General features: G+C 34.4%; 2 protein-coding genes across 2 annotated transcripts; both read left to right on the forward strand.

Annotated features, from left to right (window-relative positions):
• Positions 1-963: 963 nt before the first annotated feature.
• LOC113052263 (NADH dehydrogenase [ubiquinone] iron-sulfur protein 2, mitochondrial-like) lies at positions 964-10,463 on the forward strand. Its single transcript, XM_026216681.1, has 14 exons — positions 964-1,119; positions 1,853-1,956; positions 3,148-3,338; positions 3,523-3,643; positions 3,853-3,965; positions 4,331-4,405; positions 4,529-4,606; positions 5,818-5,903; positions 6,253-6,372; positions 6,859-6,988; positions 7,371-7,466; positions 7,953-8,036; positions 9,408-9,465; positions 10,299-10,463. Exons 1-14 carry the CDS (start codon positions 1,019-1,021, stop codon positions 10,334-10,336), a joined length of 1,395 nt encoding a protein of 464 aa, XP_026072466.1. The 5' UTR covers positions 964-1,018; the 3' UTR covers positions 10,337-10,463.
• A 270-nt stretch (positions 10,464-10,733) lies between these two features.
• Positions 10,734-16,831, forward strand: LOC113052264 (high affinity immunoglobulin epsilon receptor subunit gamma-like). Its single transcript, XM_026216682.1, has 5 exons — positions 10,734-10,917; positions 12,840-12,937; positions 13,464-13,496; positions 15,558-15,587; positions 16,131-16,831. The coding sequence occupies exons 1-5, from the start codon at positions 10,845-10,847 to the stop codon at positions 16,191-16,193; spliced, it is 297 nt and encodes a 98-aa protein (XP_026072467.1). The 5' UTR covers positions 10,734-10,844; the 3' UTR covers positions 16,194-16,831.
• The last annotated feature ends 2,058 nt before the right edge of the window (positions 16,832-18,889 follow it).

The following is an 18,889-nucleotide window of genomic DNA, read 5'->3' on the forward strand; positions in this document are numbered from 1 at the left end:
AAGTTGAATATGCAGCAATCTTTTTTGCTCAAAGAACATTTATTATTATTATTATCAAAGTTAAATCAGCTGTGCTGTGTTTTTGTGGAAACTAGGATACATTTTTCAGGATTCTTCGAGTTCAAAATTACGGAGCCCCGCACATGCCATGCAAGAAAAAAATCATTAAAATCATGCACACGATTACTCTTGCGTTCCCTAGATTTAATATTGCGTTTCCTCGATTTGCTAAATCGTGCGCACAATTTATAAATCGAGTGAAATAGTAAATCGAGGGAATGCAACAGCACGTTTTAGTACAGTGAGGGAACAAATTGGTGCACACAATATTAATATAGCCTACTATTTTTTCCTCCACGTCATGTGCGGCGCTCCGTACAAAATGACAGCATTTATTTGAAATAATAAAAATCTGTTGTAATTTTATAAATATCTCTCCTGTAACTTAATCAATGCATCTTTGTTAAATAAGAGTAGCTATGCATTTCTTAAATATATATATTAATTACCCAAAATCCTTTGACTGGTGAGGCTGTCTGCAATAAATATATAGCTACATACAACATTATACACAATCTGCAATATACATAATCAACTACAAATATCACTAACATTTATACTAGTAAATGTATGAAAATTTACCATGTATCATGCCAATACCATGTTTACCACAGTATCTGTCGTAATGTCGATTCGTGAATGAATGAAAGGAACAGACTCAAAAGAACGATTAACTTATAAAGGTAAAAAACAACAACGATTCTTCAGAAAGATATTGAGTGCACTGATGACTAAATATTTCACTTTTAAACAACTATTTCCACACTGAAGCTGTAATTATCCATAAACTATAACGACTGAGTCGACTGACACCTACTGGCTGTTTGTGGGTAGTTATAATACGCCGGAGCCATGCGTTTAAACCTCCTGCAGGCAGGTGGCGCCAGAGCGCAGTAAAACCATCCACCGTGAAGCCTTCTCCGCAGAAGCAGCAGCAGGGTGACAGACAGAGGGGAAGATGGCGGCGTCTATGCTGAGGTCGCTCTCTAGGCTCGGACGTCCTTCAGTCATTTTAATCAGTAATGTCAGCACTCCAGCCTGTTCTGTGCTTCAGAAGAGGTACACACTTTACAGTCGTTAATGCTGTCTAGTTAAGACATGGCTGTAGTTAGTTAGTGGCTTACTATTGGCAGTGTTTCTGGGATTAGATAACCTGTGTTTTTTTCCCAGCGATTTTTTTTGACAAGCATAGAAATTTGCAGTATTACTAAACTATCCTTTTCAAATTCTAAGTATTACACGACGTTATTTGTTAATCTTTTCCCTCTCCACCAATGTTTTGATCAATTGCCTAAAAAGAGCCTGACGCTGGTTGAGACGCGAAACATTAGCAGTAAAGACACAATTTACATTTTCACTTATATATCATGGATTTCAAATAAACTTCCTTGCACATATGCACAGTTTGTTTTGAAATTTCTAACCAAACGCACACATTGTAGATAAAGTGAGCCAGAAAAAGGACTGAAGCCACACAAGAACTGCATAAAAGTCATTGCATTAAATAACAAAATATTAAACCAAGAAATTCAGCACAAGCGCCATTGTCTCGCAAGCATTTCACTCGAAAATGTTTTGTTTGATGTGTTCAAATAATAATCGAATAATGACTTTTCAAATTAATTCTTAAAAATATATATTTTTTTTGCGTTAGACAATTCATTCTTTTAAATATTAAGTGATGCCACTGTGTAGAGTATATGCTGACAAATTCACATGTCTTCGAGCGGATATCTGTGTGCATTTTGTATGCAAATCACACCCAGCTGTGTTTTTTTCGCCTTGTGTTCAGGCTGAAGCAGTGGCAGCCAGATGTGGAGTGGGCAGAGCAGTACTCTGGAGCTGTGATGTATCCCAGTGTCATCACTGAGAAATGGGCACCTCCACCTTGGAACGGTTGGTTTCCTTTGGCCTAGTGATTTCCATATTTACACTCTGACCAACCACGATCAGGGCTGTAGCTAGGGTTTGCGGCCTCCCAGTGTAGATTGTACCAGTGGGCCTTGTTTGAAATTGTTCATTTGTTTGTTCGTTCTATTTATTCATTTGTGCTATTTACACAATGTTTACGTTTTTCTTTAAGTTTGTCGGTGTCCAGGTACAGACACCGAATAATTAAATGTAAAACAGCACTGCATAATCTTCACTATAAAAATGAAATATAAAAATGAAATATACAATCAAACTGAAATTTATTCAGACACCTTCAATATTTCTCACTGTATCACCAGTTTTGGGCAGTAACGTGTTACTGTAATTTGATGACTTTTTTAGTAATGGAGTAATCTAACAAGTTATAATTTTCTAAAGTAAATCTAGTAATTAGAGTATAGTTACAAGCCTACGTTACTGCCGCGTTATATTACTGATAGAATGCAGTGTTTTATAATTGAGAGATTGTAGAAATACATAAAATATCTAAAACAAATAAATTGTCATTTCGTCTATTGGACAAAAGCAACATGAACTAAGCTCACTTCCCTATCCCATCAGCCGTTTCACTGTGCTCAGCGCACACTCTACAACAGTATGCAGATATGTGACGCACACTCTATATCACTTCATCATAAACAACATGCACAAGAAACTTTGAGCATAGGCTACATACCTCGTTCTGTCTCAACTTAGTCATGAAATTACCAAAAAGGCGATTAAAACTGCAAACTGCATGTACGCAGCACACAAGAACGTCTCTCAAATGCATGTACTAAAATCTATTCTGCAATTCGAGATTACCATAAGGCACAAGATGAAACTGTATGTATTTTTTATTTGTAATTTAATGCACAAATAAATGTGAGCACAGTGCACTTATGCTAGAAAATATGCTAAAATGAAAACATTTAAATGCATATAATACTGTATTTTCCGGACTATGTCACACTTTTTTTCATAGTTTGGCTGGTCCTGCAACTTATAGTCAGGTGCAACTTATTTATCAAAATTAATTTGACATGAAATTGGCCACAGCCAGACGGTTGAGATCGCCGGGGGCCCCCCTCAGCCTTGGGCCCCTATAATCATCACCTTTCATCACACTAGCGACGGCCCTGACTACGATATCAAAAACATCATCATCTTTTTCAGATAAGGACCCACCAGCGGAGAAGGAGGTGTCCAACCTCACCATCAACTTCGGGCCTCAGCACCCGGCGGCTCATGGGGTGCTACGTCTGGTGATGGAGCTCAGCGGGGAGTCCGTGAAGAAATGTGACCCTCACATCGGCCTCCTGCACCGCGGCACTGAGAAACTGATTGAGTACAAGACTTATTTACAGGTACTTAAAAACCACAGACCCTGATGGATGACACTGTTTTTAAATGCTTACTGTATAAATAACTTCAATAAATTGTACATACATTGTAAACTGTGCTGTTATATGAATCCATATGCTTGGTGCTGTTGTCTGCGATGAAGCATTATTTGCTGTGATGTTGTCGTGTTTGTTTGTGTTCCTGCAGGCACTTCCATACTTCGACAGGCTTGACTATGTGTCCATGATGTGTAATGAGCAGGCATATTCTCTAGCCGTAGAAAAGCTTCTTAACATTCAGGCTCCACCACGTGCACAGTGGATTAGAGGTGAGGAACAAAAACTAAAATGCTTTCAATCTGGTTGACGCCCATCAATCTTAAATTAGCGTACTTAAAATGAACTTTAAAAAAATCCCCAAAATTGCATTGAAAGATGTTGCTGTTACACAATTGAGATTGCATTAGTATTTTACTTTGAATGTATCTAATTGTCTTTATCAGCTGCATAAATGTATTACTGTATGTGGCCTCTGCAGTGCTGTATGGAGAGATGACCCGTATCCTGAACCACATCATGGGCATCACCACCCACGCCCTTGACATCGGAGCCATGACCCCCTTCTTCTGGATGTTTGAGGAGAGAGAGAAGGTAACAACTTTGCACTTATCAAACAGAAGTTAAATGTGCATTTTGTTGGACAATAAATGTTTGCTGAAAATGCTACATGTAACACATAACAATGTAGATAACTGTACAGATAAGTGAATGCTTAGTCTGAGCTTTTGTTTTACTTCACAATCTAAATAAAGGCTCGGGAACCTTTTTTTCTTTTCTTTTTTTCATTTATGGTTAATGCATTCTTCCAAAAGAGCTGCTGAAAGCGTTTTTAATAACAATCATGATTTTTTTTTAATGTGAATAATCAGTTATTTTATTCCCCCTCCCAAGCTGCAGGCCTACTATTGAATATTTTTTGGAAGCTCGTTACCATTGAATTGGTTGATATCTTGCAGATGTTTGAGTTCTATGAGAGAGTGTCTGGAGCCAGGATGCATGCTGCATACGTCAGACCCGGTGGAGTTCATCAGGTACACTTTAATAAAACCAACCTTTCTAAATGAAAAGTACTTTTCTGGTTATGCTGAAATGCTATAACTTATATTAATTTCATCCTTAATTTCATAACCATAACTTTTTTTTTTTTTTTGCAGGACTTGCCTCTTGGTCTCATGGATGACATCTATGAATGGTGCAAGAACTTCTCTATTCGCATTGATGAAGTTGAGGAGGTACGTAGATTGAAATGCAACCGGTTTCAGTCAAGAATAGTGCTAGTTGATGTTTTGTATACAGTGGGTATAGAAAAGAATCACCCCCTTGACAATAATCCCATTGTGTTGCATTCCATCCTGAAATGAAGACCGACAAAGTTTTTGTTTTATCAAGCTGTATTTACTCAGTGCAACTTACAACATTCATTACTTTGCACATATAGACTTGGCAGAACTGCTCAAGTTCAGTTCAGTCTGATGGTGAGTGTTTGTGGACTGCAGTCTTCAAGTCACTCCACAGATTTTCACTGGGGTTTAGGTCTGGGCTTTGACTAGACCACGCAAGGACATTCACCTTGTTCTCCTTCAGTCATTGTGTGCTCCATTTTGCTGTGTGCTTTGGGTCATTGTCATTCCGTAAACCTTCTTCCCTTTGACAACTTTCTGGCTCAGTGCAGCAGATTATGCTCAAGAATTTGTCAGTATTTTGCCCCATCCATTTTTTCTTCTATCCTGATAAGTGCTTCAGTCCCTGCTGCAGAGAAACTCCCTCATAACAGGATCTCTCCTCCTCCATGCTTTACTGGAGGAATGCTGTTATTTGTATTGTGAGCTGTATTGGATTTCTGCCAGATATATTGTTTGGTGTTGAGGCCAAATAATAAAATTTTAGTCTCGTCTGCCGCAAGGTGTGTTTTCGCAAAGCTCAGTCTGACTGCATGAGGCCTTTCTTGTGGAGTGGCTTTTTCTTGCAACCCTCCCATACAAGCCACAGTTGTGGAGAATTTGTGATGTTGTTTTCACATGCACACGATGACCACTGTCAGTGTGTCATAAATTCCTGCAGCTGCTTCAGAGTTGCTGTAGCTCTTTGTTGCCTGTCTGATCGGTTTCCTCCTGCTCTTTCATCAGTTTGGAGCGATGTCCTGATCTAGGGAGGGTCTGTGTTTTACCAAATACCTTCCACTTCTTAATAACAGACTTCACTGTGCTTCTAGGCATTGATAAAGCCTTTGAACTTATGCCTGTCCACAGCTTTATCCTGGAGATCTTTTGACAGTGCCTTGCCACCCATAGTTGATCGTTTGCTTCAGTTGCAAAAGACTGCTTAATGACAGCTTAGCACGGTTTAGTGATCATGTGAACGAATGTTTCTTTTTCAAAATGCATGCATTTTCAATTTGAATGGAATAAATTGATTTTTTAAAATGAATGTGATGTTGTTTCAGATGCTGACCAACAATCGTATCTGGAAGAACAGAACTGTTGGTATCGGTGTCATTGGGGCAGAGGATGCGCTCAATTATGGGTTCAGGTAAAACATTGTATTATTATGAAAGAAATGAATCTGATTGGTAAGACCTGCAGCTCAAGTATCTCACGCTCTCTCACCCAGAAGATGCTATAGTAGATGATCTATCTGACAGTAAGCAATGGAGATAAAAACATCTTTATAAGTAATTTAAAAGTCAAACCCAAAGGGAACTTCTAACAGAAGTGAAGTCATTTGCAGTCTTTGTGTGGTTGGATGTAATCAGACTCATCATCGTAGCTTAACTAGTGAATTCACCCACACGTGCAACACTGTAATTAAAATAGATTGACCAGAGAACTGTATGTTGATGTGTCAGACTGGCAATCATGTGTGTATCATCTTCCTCCAGCGGAGTAATGCTCAGAGGTTCTGGTATTAAATGGGATCTGAGGAAGAGTCAACCATACGACAAATACGACGAGGTGGACTTTGACGTTGCTGTGGGAAGTAATGGCGACTGCTATGACAGGTGACCACACGTGTTACATGTTTTAGACTGAATTAAGAGCTTCAGGAAGCTCAGAATGACAGGAAATCCAAATGTGACCACAGGCTATAAATTGGTCATACACTTTGCTAAGCTTTCTCACCACATGCGCTGATAGTATCGCATGTAAAATTGTAGAGAGATGTGCCGTGCTTAAAGATAAAGTTTGTTTTTGAAGACTTGAGAACCATTAAGTTATTGATAATAATAATAATATTTACATTTACTAAATAAAATCAGAATTCAGTTCACATTTTGTAATGGACCCGAGCTAACATGAAATACCAATAAACGGTTATATTTTTATTAACTTTTGTTAACAGCGATTAATAAATATTGAAAGAAATGTATTGCTCATTGTTAGTTAATGCATGAACTAATGGGACCTTATGGTAAAGTCTTACCACAAATATTGCCATGCATCTTTTATATCGAATGTTATCATTGGCAAATGTGAACTTTTTTTAGATATCTGTGCCGAGTGGAGGAAATGAGACAGTCTCTGCGCATCATGCTTCAGTCTCTCAACAAAATGCCTGCTGGAGAGATCAAGGTAGATGATGCAAAAATAGCCCCGCCCAAGAGATCTGAGATGAAGGTAAGATGGGCTTTCGTATGTTCAAAAACGTTTTTAAGTTTTAAGAATCAAATAATGATTTTGACAAGCTTGATGAGCTTATTTAATGGTGCATGGTGTCAAACACTCCTCTCATATTCTTTTAGTCGGTCAAATACCATAGTGTTGCCTCAAACTCACGCCCCTGGTTGGGCCAGTATTGCATGGTTCAAATGCTCTCACATTTTGAAGTACAACAATGTTTTCGAATGGCGTAATTATAATTGTATGTGAGAAGCTATGAAGAATTGTTTCTATATAGAAGATACACACTTCAAGAATAAAGGTTTCTTATGTATTAATGTTTGTTTGCTCTGTTTATTAATGTCGCTCTCATCCCATGACTTGTTTTGTTTTCTTTCAGACGTCAATGGAATCTCTCATTCATCACTTTAAGCTGTACACCGAGGGCTACCAGGTTCCTCCAGGAGCCACGTACACCGCTGTAGAGGCACCGAAGGTGAGTAATGCACATGAGTGCTGTTCACAAGAGAATGTTTTTGCGTTGGTGGTTTTTGGTCATCTTCTCATCCAGCATGGGGAGGTTTTTTGGTGAACTGGCACATGTGGGTTTCTAAAGTTGTTGTCTTCGTGGTGCTGTTTTTATTCAGCAATGCTGCAACAACTGAATCTACAGCATGACCGATGTCTGATTTCAGAGTTAATGACTATTATATTATGGTTATTTTCAGTGAATCTAAACCACACAATGCAACCGGTGTATCTTTCTACTGTTTTGTTAAACTTCTACTGAAATCTGAACTGAACTCATCTTTTGGACTGAAAAATGCATATATTTCTTTTCCCCAAAAATGTGCATGTAACTGCTAAAAGAATAAACTAATAGAACTATGAAAGAACTGTTTTTCAGAGGAATCAGGATAAGTGTTATTATATTCCCATTCCTGTTTCAAACTCAGCTGTGTTGTGTTGTGTTGTGCTGCAGGGTGAGTTTGGTGTGTACCTGGTGTCTGACGGCTCCAGCAGACCTTACCGCTGCAAGATCAAGGCACCTGGCTTTGCTCACTTGGTAATTAAGTCACGTTACTATTGTGATTTAATTATTGTTAATGTATTCATTCACCAACTATAAAATAAGCTATATAAGATGTTCAGCTATATCAGACGTTTTAGGTCAGTAAGTAAGATTCTTACTCTCAGCAAGGCTACATTTATTTGATAAGAAATACAGTTGAAACAATGATGTGTGTGTGTGTATATATATATATATATATATATATATATATATATATATATGTGTGTGTGTATATATGTATGTGTATGTGTATATATATATATATATATATATATATATATATATATATATACACATACATACATACATACACATTCATATATATATATATATATACACATACATACATACATACACATTCATATATATATATATATATACACACACATACATACACATTCATATATATATATATATATATATATATATATATATATATACACACACACATACATACACATTCATATATATATATATATATATATATATATATATATATATACACACACACACACACATACGTGTGTATATACAGTATATATACATATATAAATAATTAAAATAATATTTTAAATGTTCATGATACTTCATAAATCATTCTAATAATCTTTAATACTATTCCTATTATTATCAATGTTGAAAATAGTTGTGCTGCATAATATTTTTGTGGAAACCATGATACATTTTTTGTTTCAGGATTCTTAGATGAAAGCAAAATGCAAAAAAAAAAAAAAAGCATTTATATATATATATAAGGGTCAGTTTTTTTTAATTGAGATTTATAAATCATATTAAAACAGAATAAATACGCTTTCCATTGATGTATGGTTTGATAGTGTAGGACAAATATTTAGCCGAGATGCAACTATTTGTATATTTGAAATCTGAGGGTGAAAAAAAAAATCTGAATACTGAGAAAATCTCCTTTGAAGTTTTCCAAATGAAGTTCTTAGCAATGCATATTACTAATCAAAAAGTGAGTTTTAATATATTGACAGTTGGAAATTTAAAAAAATATCTTCATGGAACATGACCTTTACTTAATATCCTAATGATTTGTGACATAAAAGAAAAATCTATAATTTTTAGCTGTACAATGTGTTTTTGGCTACTGCTACAAATATACCCCAGCGACTTAAGACTGGTTTTGTGCTCCAGGGTCACATATATAATGAGTGTCATTCTTGATCAATTTAATGCAAAATAAAAGTATCAATTTCTTTAAAAAAAAAAAAAGAAGAAATTCTACAACTTTTGAACGCTAGTGTATGTAGAACAGCTGCAAATACTGGAGGCTTTATCTTTTATCTTTGACCTTTTCCTGTTTGTGTTGTGATGTTGCTCAATGATGTGGTCTGTTTTTAGGCTGGTTTAGATCAAATGTCTAAAGGACACATGCTCGCTGACGTGGTGGCAATCATCGGTAACTACTATTTTTCTCTCTCTCTCTAATTGATACACTGCTCTGTGATTTATAGTTCAGACCAGTAAGAAGGTCTTTAGTATAATTCTGAAAATGTTCACCTTCAGGTTGTGGTACATATCTTTATTATATGAAATATTTACTGATTTGTAAAGAGTAAATATAAGAACTGTTTTTAATATTTCAAGATGAACACCTACTGAACAAAAGCGACTTGTGTATACATACATTTATAGAAATATTAAATTGAGTTACATTTTTTTGCACACACACACACGCAAAATAAAAACTACAGAGCTTTGATCAAAAACACAAGCATTTACTCTAAGCATATATAAAAATAAAATAAAACAACTAGCAGTTGATATTTATGTGCATTTTATATTAATAGTCTGCTATACTGATTTACATTACAAGCATTCAGAATTTCAACTTATTTTTTGTCCATATAAATATCAGCAATTGCACCACATTGCATATTTTTTCTTAGTTTGCTCATGTGTTTTTCCTTTGAGCTCCATATTCGATATTTTACCATACGAGTCATAAAAGTCTGATGTATCAAATATGATACTCAGCAAAAACACACATGCAGATTATTATTATTAATAGATTATTTCTAAAGGGTCAGTTAACTCTTACCTTTCACAAAATTAGATTTGTAGAATAGCTTATTTTATTTTGTCAGGCTTTACAGGGTTAATACTGTGTGAAAATCTCAGAAAATTGATCTGACATAGGAGAAAGCATATCTTAAAGAAATCTAATAATTTTAGTGTTTTATTAGTGATTTGATGTTGCCCTGAGCCTCATCCTGTTGTCTTTATCCACAGGGACTCAGGACATCGTGTTTGGTGAAGTGGACCGTTGAGGACTCCAGTGGTTGCTCGTCTTTCTGTCTTTGAGATCCATTCTAGTGATGTTATGACGGAAGTTACTCTCATTTCTCTATGTAAATGCTTATGAAACCGAATAAATATTTTAAAACCTTGAAAAAACTCAAATTCTGTTTGTTTTGTTTTAATCTAATGTGATTTGCAGACAAGGAATGCCACACCATTACAAGAGCTGGTCGTAGAAGTGTGAACTTTTGACGTAATATTCGTGCATAAAATGTTTACATTTATTTATACATATATATGAACTTTGCTGAATCAGCATTTCTGAGGATCAGCAGTCTAAAGTAGCTCTCATGATTTTCGGCCCTTTTTCCTCTTCGTCACTCGGGGTGGGGGTGGTTTAAACTTTAGATCTGACATATTTTCACCACAACTTCCCTCTTGTCTGCCTCTGATGTGCTGTTCACATCGGTTCACTGAAAGTAGTCTTTGGAGGTGAGCGTCCCGTGAGGTTGTACGCAGAAGCAAAGCCAAGTTTATATGATGATGACGATGATGAAGGTGGGGTTGCCCTTCTCTCTTCTCTCTCTTTGGCTCAGCTTCGGCAGCGCTGGTAAGTGTTCAATATTAGCGCTCTTTATCTGAAGCGAACGTTGTTTTTTGTGTGCTGGTGTGTTGATACAAAAGTTACCGGTGTACATAATCAACTAATTTAGGTTTTGAAAAATTCAACTCTATAAGCTGCTTTTTTATGTTGCAAATATACTGAATAAGTTTAATTCTTTTGTAAATGGCAATTAACGATTGTAAATGTATTAGGTTGACTTTTCCTTTTTAAGTAAAGGCCTGAAGGCTATTCTAAATTTCTTTTTTTATTTTACATATAGTATGTAACAAATTAAAATCTTGCGTGAACGATGGAAATGGATCTTTTCATTTATTTATTTTTAGTTTTCAGTAGTCATTTTGTCCTCTAAATGTGAAGATTAACACATTATGCTTCCTCGGAACTAGTTTTGGTTCATAATTTGTTGGTAAATTATAAAATAATGTCACTAAGAAAGTGCGCTTTGGTCACATCTTGAATATGGAAGTATGTGGGGACTTTATAAAAGGTTTTCATTGTGTATTTTGAATGTTTGTTGGATGTTTACAAAACCAATGCACATCTATGTAAGTGTCAAAATCCAGCTATCATAAAAAAACAATTCAGAGTCAGAAGTGAGCGCCTTGATTAGTCAACATCTATATAAAGTTCACTCTTCACATCTCTCGTTTTCACAGTCCTTATATCTGAACTTGTGATGTTGGAAACTTTGTTGCCAGGAAGTAGTCTCTTCTCATTCTGTCAACAAAGCTTAAACCACACAATATGAATCCATAGTACGATTACAACTGCTTAACCAAGCTTGCATTAACAGAAGAAAAGCACAAGGAACATTTTCTCATTGACTCGTGCATGTGAAACCAAGTGCTGCTTCTTAAATTGAGGTTTTGGCTCTGAGTTTCATTGGTCCACTTCCCTTCTGCATCTCTGTAAATGAGGATGCTACGTATATACATTGAACTAAACAACAGGGTTTAAGGTTGTTTTGAGCTTTTGTGGTATTTTCTATTCTTTTTTAATGCCTTACGTTAATTCTCATAGATAAAAATGTGGTTGAAGGGGATGCCTAATCTAAGTTTTCTGATGCAACACATTTTTGGCATCAAGATGAAAGACAAAAATCATGCATTCTGATCAACCAACAGTGTTTTAGTCAAAATGCTGAACTAGAATGTATCCATTAAACCCCAAGCGAATAAAACAACACCATTTTTGAGTGTAGTTTAATACAGATAGTCACATGTCTCTCTGTTTTAGTTTATACAGTGCTGTATATTTATTTATATGTATATATTGTAACTGGTTTCGCTGTAAGCATGCGGTCAGCGGACTTGTGTCTGCAAATTTATGAGAAAAGAGAAGTAGCACTATTCTTTAGGATATGATACTAGGTGAGAAACATCACACATGCTCTTGCTATTTCTTGAAAACTTTTAGCACATTATTAGTCTCTCACAAAAGCTTCTTTTTTCATATCCATGTTTTTTTTTTTTTTTTTCGTATAATTAATTTTTAATTATATAAGTATTTTACATATATTATTAAATATTGTCCAATGATTGTCTTTAATGTTGTGTATCAATTTCTGATCATTAAAATATGTTTAGAGTTTAAACACAAGTGATGTCTTATCTTAAGAGCATCAGCAATGCTTCTAATGAGGTGATGCATCAATTTGTGCGATTTAACAATAACCATAAATTTACAGAGAATATATTAAGAGTATATATAGTATTTATTAAAATACAGCATGTAAAGCGTTTATGCACTAATCCAATGTAGGAGACAGCTATAAAACTGACTCGTGGACCATTTTGTGTAATAATAAAAAACATATTTTCAGTGTAAGTAGTTTTTATAAAATACTTTAACTGTAGCACGATATGTTGAGTTTGTTCTTTTCCTAATTAGCTTCATTTTTTTTAAAGATGCGTCGGGTTTGAAAGAGCCACAGATATGCTACATCTTGGACGCGATTCTGTTCATCTATGGGATTGTTCTCACGGTCCTGTACTGCAGAATGAAGGTACTGTATATATCAATTAGTAGAAGCTATTATATTTAAGCTATCAATTTTATTAAAAACATTTTATATTTCTGTCTTATACAGGGAGTGGACAAAATAATGTGAACGTCCGTTAAATAGGCAGTATTTTTTGGTGTTTTACCACAATTTGCCTTCAATAAAGCTTCCGGCATTATTAGATCAGATTGATACGGTTTTGTAATATCCTCCATTTAAATGTGTTCTATAAAAAGACCTGCAGATGTGTTGGAGGAGGGAATCCGTGTCTAACTTTTCTCTTCAAAACTGTCCATAAATAACACACAAAGAAAAGATAATCAGTGTTTGTCTATCATTGTAGTCTACAATCATTATAACCCCAATATAAAAGGGTTTTCACATTATTTTGTGTACACACACATTTTCTTTAATATAATACACACACACACACACACACACACACACACACATATATATATATATAATTACAGAAGACTAAAACATTATTATTATTTATTTATTCATTCATAAATGCATTTATTTGCAGATGCGAAGTAAACAAGCAGAAAGATATCCAGGGGTAAGACATCTATCTATCTATCTATCTATCTATCTATCTATCTACTTTCTCATATTTATTTTCATTAATAAAAATAAATATAAGGAGTGTGCGATATTGACAAAATAGATCTCAATATTTGAGATTTTATCGATAATGATAATTAGATGAGTTAATATTAGTATAATAGTGTTATTGTGCTGATATCTTAAGGACTACCGTGGACAGCTGACTCCTAAAGTTTTTGATATATTTCATAGACTGTGTGGAGATCTGTTCACAGCAGTGATAGAAATTAATATTTTCCAATAAGTTTAAATAGATTATTACCTTTTACGGGCAGTTTTACCTTTATAAAGCCTTTTTTTTCTAAAAGTATGCATCAACTTTTCAGTGAAATTCTTATATTGTAAGTCGATTAGAATAATAAGCCACTGTTACCAAGCAAATGAAATCAGTATTGACAAAATTCATCTTTGCAATGCAGAGAAGCTGCATTAGAAGTGGTATTTAAATGCATTTACACCATGTTTAATGCAGGGCATGAATGTATTTAACCTGCAGTTACAAAGGCATTAACACCGTTTTGTTATTATAAACATAAAATGTTGAATACTCCAATTTGAAAATTGTAAAAAGAAAAAAAATAATTAAAAGCTACTTTAAATGTGAAATTAAAACTGTCAGTAGGTGGCAGCCAGTCACTGTTAATAAGTGAATCGATTCGACTGAACCGAGTCATTTAAACGGTTGATTCATTCAGGAACAAAACACCGTCATGTTCCTCAGAGATGTAAATTGGAATTATATTTGTTGGCGAAATAGAGCAAAAACAGTCAATATTGTATCTAAAACGTAAGTGTTTTAATATTCAATTCTTGTTTATTGAACTGCTGTATAAAATCACCATCACATTTGTAATCATGCTGCTTTTTGGAGGAAAAAACGTAAGTCGTCGCGTGATACTAATTAACTATATGAAATTATATAAATGTATAGATTTCTGTCACCATATCTTGAATTTTGCTATCATTCTGAATGCATTTTAGTAAAATGAATCATGCAGTGAAAGGATGCACAGTCTGAGAGCTAAACTTGCTTTCGTGAGTCATGGACGTTAGCGAGACAGATTAACTATATTTTCCTGTTTGTCTTTTGGATAGTTAGCTGTAAATTCGAGCCACAGGTAGCTTAGTCTGTTGTTCATCACCACTCACCTCCACACCAAGACAAACACAGTGAAAGGGAGGGAGAATCACACACGCATACATTGATACATATACTCATTTGGTAAAAAAAAAAAAAAAAAAAATACTCTAGAGGAAGAGAAAGGGCAAGTGCTAAAGCCCCCTTTGATGTGTGCACGTGCCTGTTTATGTGTGTTAACTATTACTATCCCTAAAGTAACCCAAATGTGAGCAACATACATTTTACAGCTTTCATAAGACTTCATAAGTCTTATCTCCAAAATTATCTGCTTTTGCTAACTGTCCCTCTCCTCCCCTTTCACACTTTTACATCCTGTCTTGAACTGTGTGACTCCATTTTAAACATGATTATATGTGTATGAAACCTTTCACACAACATATGAACTCCGTATGTGGCCTTTTAAGGTATAATCGACATGTTCCGCTATATATATGCTCTTAAAAATAAAACTAAGACTGTCACAATTTTTTTTCAAGAGGGTTTTTGCAAGATGCCATAGAAGAACAATTTTCGGTTCCCAAAAAAGTCTTTCAGTCAGCAGTTTCTTAAAAGAACTAATTGTTTCTGTTAGTGTTAAGAACCTTTTTTTTTTTTTTTTTTTTTTTTTTCCACTTTTTGTCCAGTGGCAAGGTTCCATGGATGGTAAAGGCTCTTCATGGAACCACAGATGCAAACTAAACACCGTTATTTTTAACAGTGTAATATGATAAAAGAACACCGTTTGAACATAATTTGTCCATATGTGACGCATTTCATTCTTCTTTCCAAAACCTTTGAAGCTCTGTGCGCACATATTTCTTTTTTGTGTGTTTGTTTGTTTGTATTGTTACAGGCTTTCTAATATGTTTTTTTTCTTCTTCTGATTGTTTATAGAAGAAAGATGCCGGTGAAGGGGTTTATGAGGTATTTTTGTATTTTATGTTGTGGTTCTTTAATACTCTGCTAAGCCATAATTTAGACCTTTATTGTGCGTATGTGCATATTCTTTATTTGTACTTTGATCATTGTATGATCATTGAAAGATACAGAAAAACTGGTTAACAGACTTAAACACTAACATCATTTAAACACACACACACACACACACATATGTGTGTTTGAATATATGTATGTATGTATGTATGTATGTATGTATATATATATATATATATATATATGTATATATATATATATATATGTATATACACACATGCATACGTGTATATTATTCATTTGTATTACCACATAAACATATTATTCATATTATCATGCAACTCTTAGAAGGTAAAGATATATTTAAATCCAGTAAGAGGCTGTTATATATAAGTAATGTGGTAATAACAAGCTGCAGTTTCATAGCATTTAACTGATGCGCCTGACATTTCTGAAGCCTTGTGGTTGATCTGTTGAGCTTCTATTGACTCTCTGCTACATCCGTTTTGTCCTTCTCTCTCCTCCACATCTCAGGGTCTCAAGCCTCACGATCAGGACACCTATGAGACCATCAAAATGAAACAAGGAAAACAATGAGACTTTAGGCGAAAGGAGAGAAGAAAGTTTCTGGGGCTCAATACCACTATCATCTTAAGCATATACCTGTAAATAAGCTGTCAAGCAATTACAAGAAGAATGTTTTTTGCTTAATAACTAATAATATATTATAATAACTAACATCAGGCTTTTTGTTTGCCGTTAGTTTGGCAGACAGACTCCAAAGAGAGATAATTAAATAATCAAATAGAATGCCAAAGGAACATATATTTTTGAATGATCATTCTACTGGTGTAATAATTTAAATGTAGTAGTAATATTATTATTATTTTTTTATGAATGTATTTTCCTTTTCGCCTTTAAACTACATTTTAAGCTTCTAACATATATACCGCAGCTGTGTGTCACTATTTTTCGATGCTTACTTCCTGCTCTAGCTTCTATAGCAACATGCCACCAACCCCACAGAGTCCGAGTCATTTCCTGTTTTAAAGAGTGCATGGGGGGTATGACAAAAAAGTGCATCTGACTTTGACCACAGGTGTGACAGATGGAAACAAAGCCGTGTTTGATTTTATATGTGTGAAGGCCTTTTGTTTTTCCATTGGTTTAAGAGTAAGCACTCATATTGTTTTGCTCTGTGGCAATAATAGGGTTTTTTTCTGCTTCATGTGGCATTTGAGAAAACAACTATATATGAACCAAACATTATATACCACTCATGGTCAGGATTTACTTTAAATTTATTATAAGAGTAAATTAAATTATATATATTAATGTAAAAAATTATAAATTGGGATTGTTTCTCTAGTTATGCTTACACTGTTTTTTGTTGTTTTCAATATCTAATATCATCATTATATAATGGTCTGATTTCCTTTGCATAAAGTAATCTGTTTTCGGTTCTTACATCAATAGATTTGCAGATTAAATTAGTTTTTTTTTTTTTTATGTTTTTTATTAGTAGTAGTATTTTTTTTTGCGGTTTAATCAACTTGGAATTAAAGCACACTTACAGTATGTGATATGAAAAATAATGAGACCACTGTATTTAGACCGTGAAATGACATGGTCTTCTTTATTTCAAAATTGTCTTTTTTTTTTAGTCTTACATCAATAGATTTGAAGACCGTGCTGATGATACACAATCCTACTATCTGTAAAGTAAATACAATGGTCAAAACAGTGCCTACATTTCTAATCTTTTATAATTAAATTGTTGGGTTTTATTTTGTCAAATTATATAAACAAATTTTTGAATAAAAAAATAATATAGTTGGACATTTTGAAAACTAAAAAGAATAAAATGTTTATTTTTATTAATTATTTCCTGATATTTTCTATATTCTTTGATCATCTTGTAATGTAATCCCATTTACAGTAATTAAGAAGAAAACTCTTTTTTACTGTATATAGACAGTAAGATTACATTGTCTTATTTTTTTTAGACAAAATACAGTTTAGCAGGTCTGAATATGTGTTTGTGTGTGTGTGTGTAATCTATAAACAACACTGGAATCAAATAATAATTAAAAAAAGTGATCATTCTTACCACTGCAAATATAATTTGGTTAACAATATTTCATTTTTCACTAGATTGGCAAAACAGCAGCAAATGCACTATATGTTTTGCCTACTGAGTATATAGTTGACATCCACGTCTAGTCACCTTTATTTCTATAGCACTTAATACAATACAGATTGTTTTAAAGAATCATCCAAGTAATAAGCAGGAAAATAATAGTAAAGCTCAACAATTATGAAACAAGTTCAATTCAGTTAAGCAACTCTACATAAGACAATAGTGTTGTTATTCAGCTCAGCTCATGTCAATATCCTCCAGCTTTTATTTGTTCTCATCCAATAGTACCAGTGCTGTCAACTTGATAATAGTTATAGTGACAGCAAAAAGAATTTGAATTTGAATTGATTTAAATATTGGTTCTTTATTGAGGCATGGTTACTAAGTAGGCATGACATTATTGTTACACATCTCAAACTGATTTAGTTACTGCTTCCTTCAGCTGTCACTTTATTTGTCTTGAGACAGAGAAAGTTAAGTCTTCGCTCACAGTTGTCAGGTTTCCAAACAATCTTTTTTTTTTTTTTTTTTAGCAAACATTCCACAGCACCAGCCCTTATATTCAACATTATTTCCATTTACTCAAAACCAATGACCTGCTATGAACTGCAGACCAGTCCACACATCATCCACAAGGGCTGGCGTGCTCTTATTTTTTTGCCTCTCTCATCATTAGATCTGAGGTTAGGCCGGCTAGATCAGCGTGGTTTTGTCTGCAGTATTCCAGGACCCCATGTTCCTATAGTACTCAAAAGGATATCTGAGGCACCTTTAGTTTTTACTGTGTAGTATCAGCTCAAAGACCTCCATACAATAAAATGCTATAGATAAAAACCAATCGGCATCATGCATTTGGCCTTTTGATTCACATTGTTCATGCAAAGCATCAGGTTTTCCAGTGTCCCACATTACAATGGATCCATTCTCTCCTTCACAAAAGGGAATCTCTCAGAAGTGATTTTTGGATTCGCAGAGAGTAGTTTCACTTCTATATTGCTGGTGGTGGAAACATCATGGTTTTTTCTTCAGTAGTGCATCCGTCCACGTCAAGTTCTCATTTACATAAATCAATAGAGGCTTGTTTTCACAATAAAGAAACACAAAAACAGACACACAGTCACTGTAGCCTTCTTAGCCATATTGTCAATGCATT

The sequence above is a fragment of the Carassius auratus genome, chromosome 32 (genome assembly GCF_003368295.1).
Source record: "Carassius auratus strain Wakin chromosome 32, ASM336829v1, whole genome shotgun sequence".
Taxonomy (NCBI): domain Eukaryota; kingdom Metazoa; phylum Chordata; class Actinopteri; order Cypriniformes; family Cyprinidae; genus Carassius; species Carassius auratus.

What these genes read in the sequence shown, in the direction of transcription:
- LOC113052264 (XM_026216682.1), top strand. Translation starts at nt 10,845, where the DNA reads ATGATGATGACGATGATGAAGGTGGGGTTGCCCTTCTCTCTTCTCTCT. An exon ending in TCCTGTACTGCAGAATGAAG is followed by an intron (nt 12,938 to 13,463) that starts GTACTGTATATA and finishes ATTTATTTGCAG; the next exon opens with ATGCGAAGTAAACAAGCAGA. An exon ending in CCGGTGAAGGGGTTTATGAG is followed by an intron (nt 15,588 to 16,130) that starts GTATTTTTGTAT and finishes TCCACATCTCAG; the next exon opens with GGTCTCAAGCCTCACGATCA.
- LOC113052263 (XM_026216681.1), top strand. Translation starts at nt 1,019, where the DNA reads ATGGCGGCGTCTATGCTGAGGTCGCTCTCTAGGCTCGGACGTCCTTCA. An exon ending in GGCACCTCCACCTTGGAACG is followed by an intron (nt 1,957 to 3,147) that starts GTTGGTTTCCTT and finishes CATCTTTTTCAG; the next exon opens with ATAAGGACCCACCAGCGGAG. An exon ending in GACCCGGTGGAGTTCATCAG is followed by an intron (nt 4,406 to 4,528) that starts GTACACTTTAAT and finishes TTTTTTTTGCAG; the next exon opens with GACTTGCCTCTTGGTCTCAT.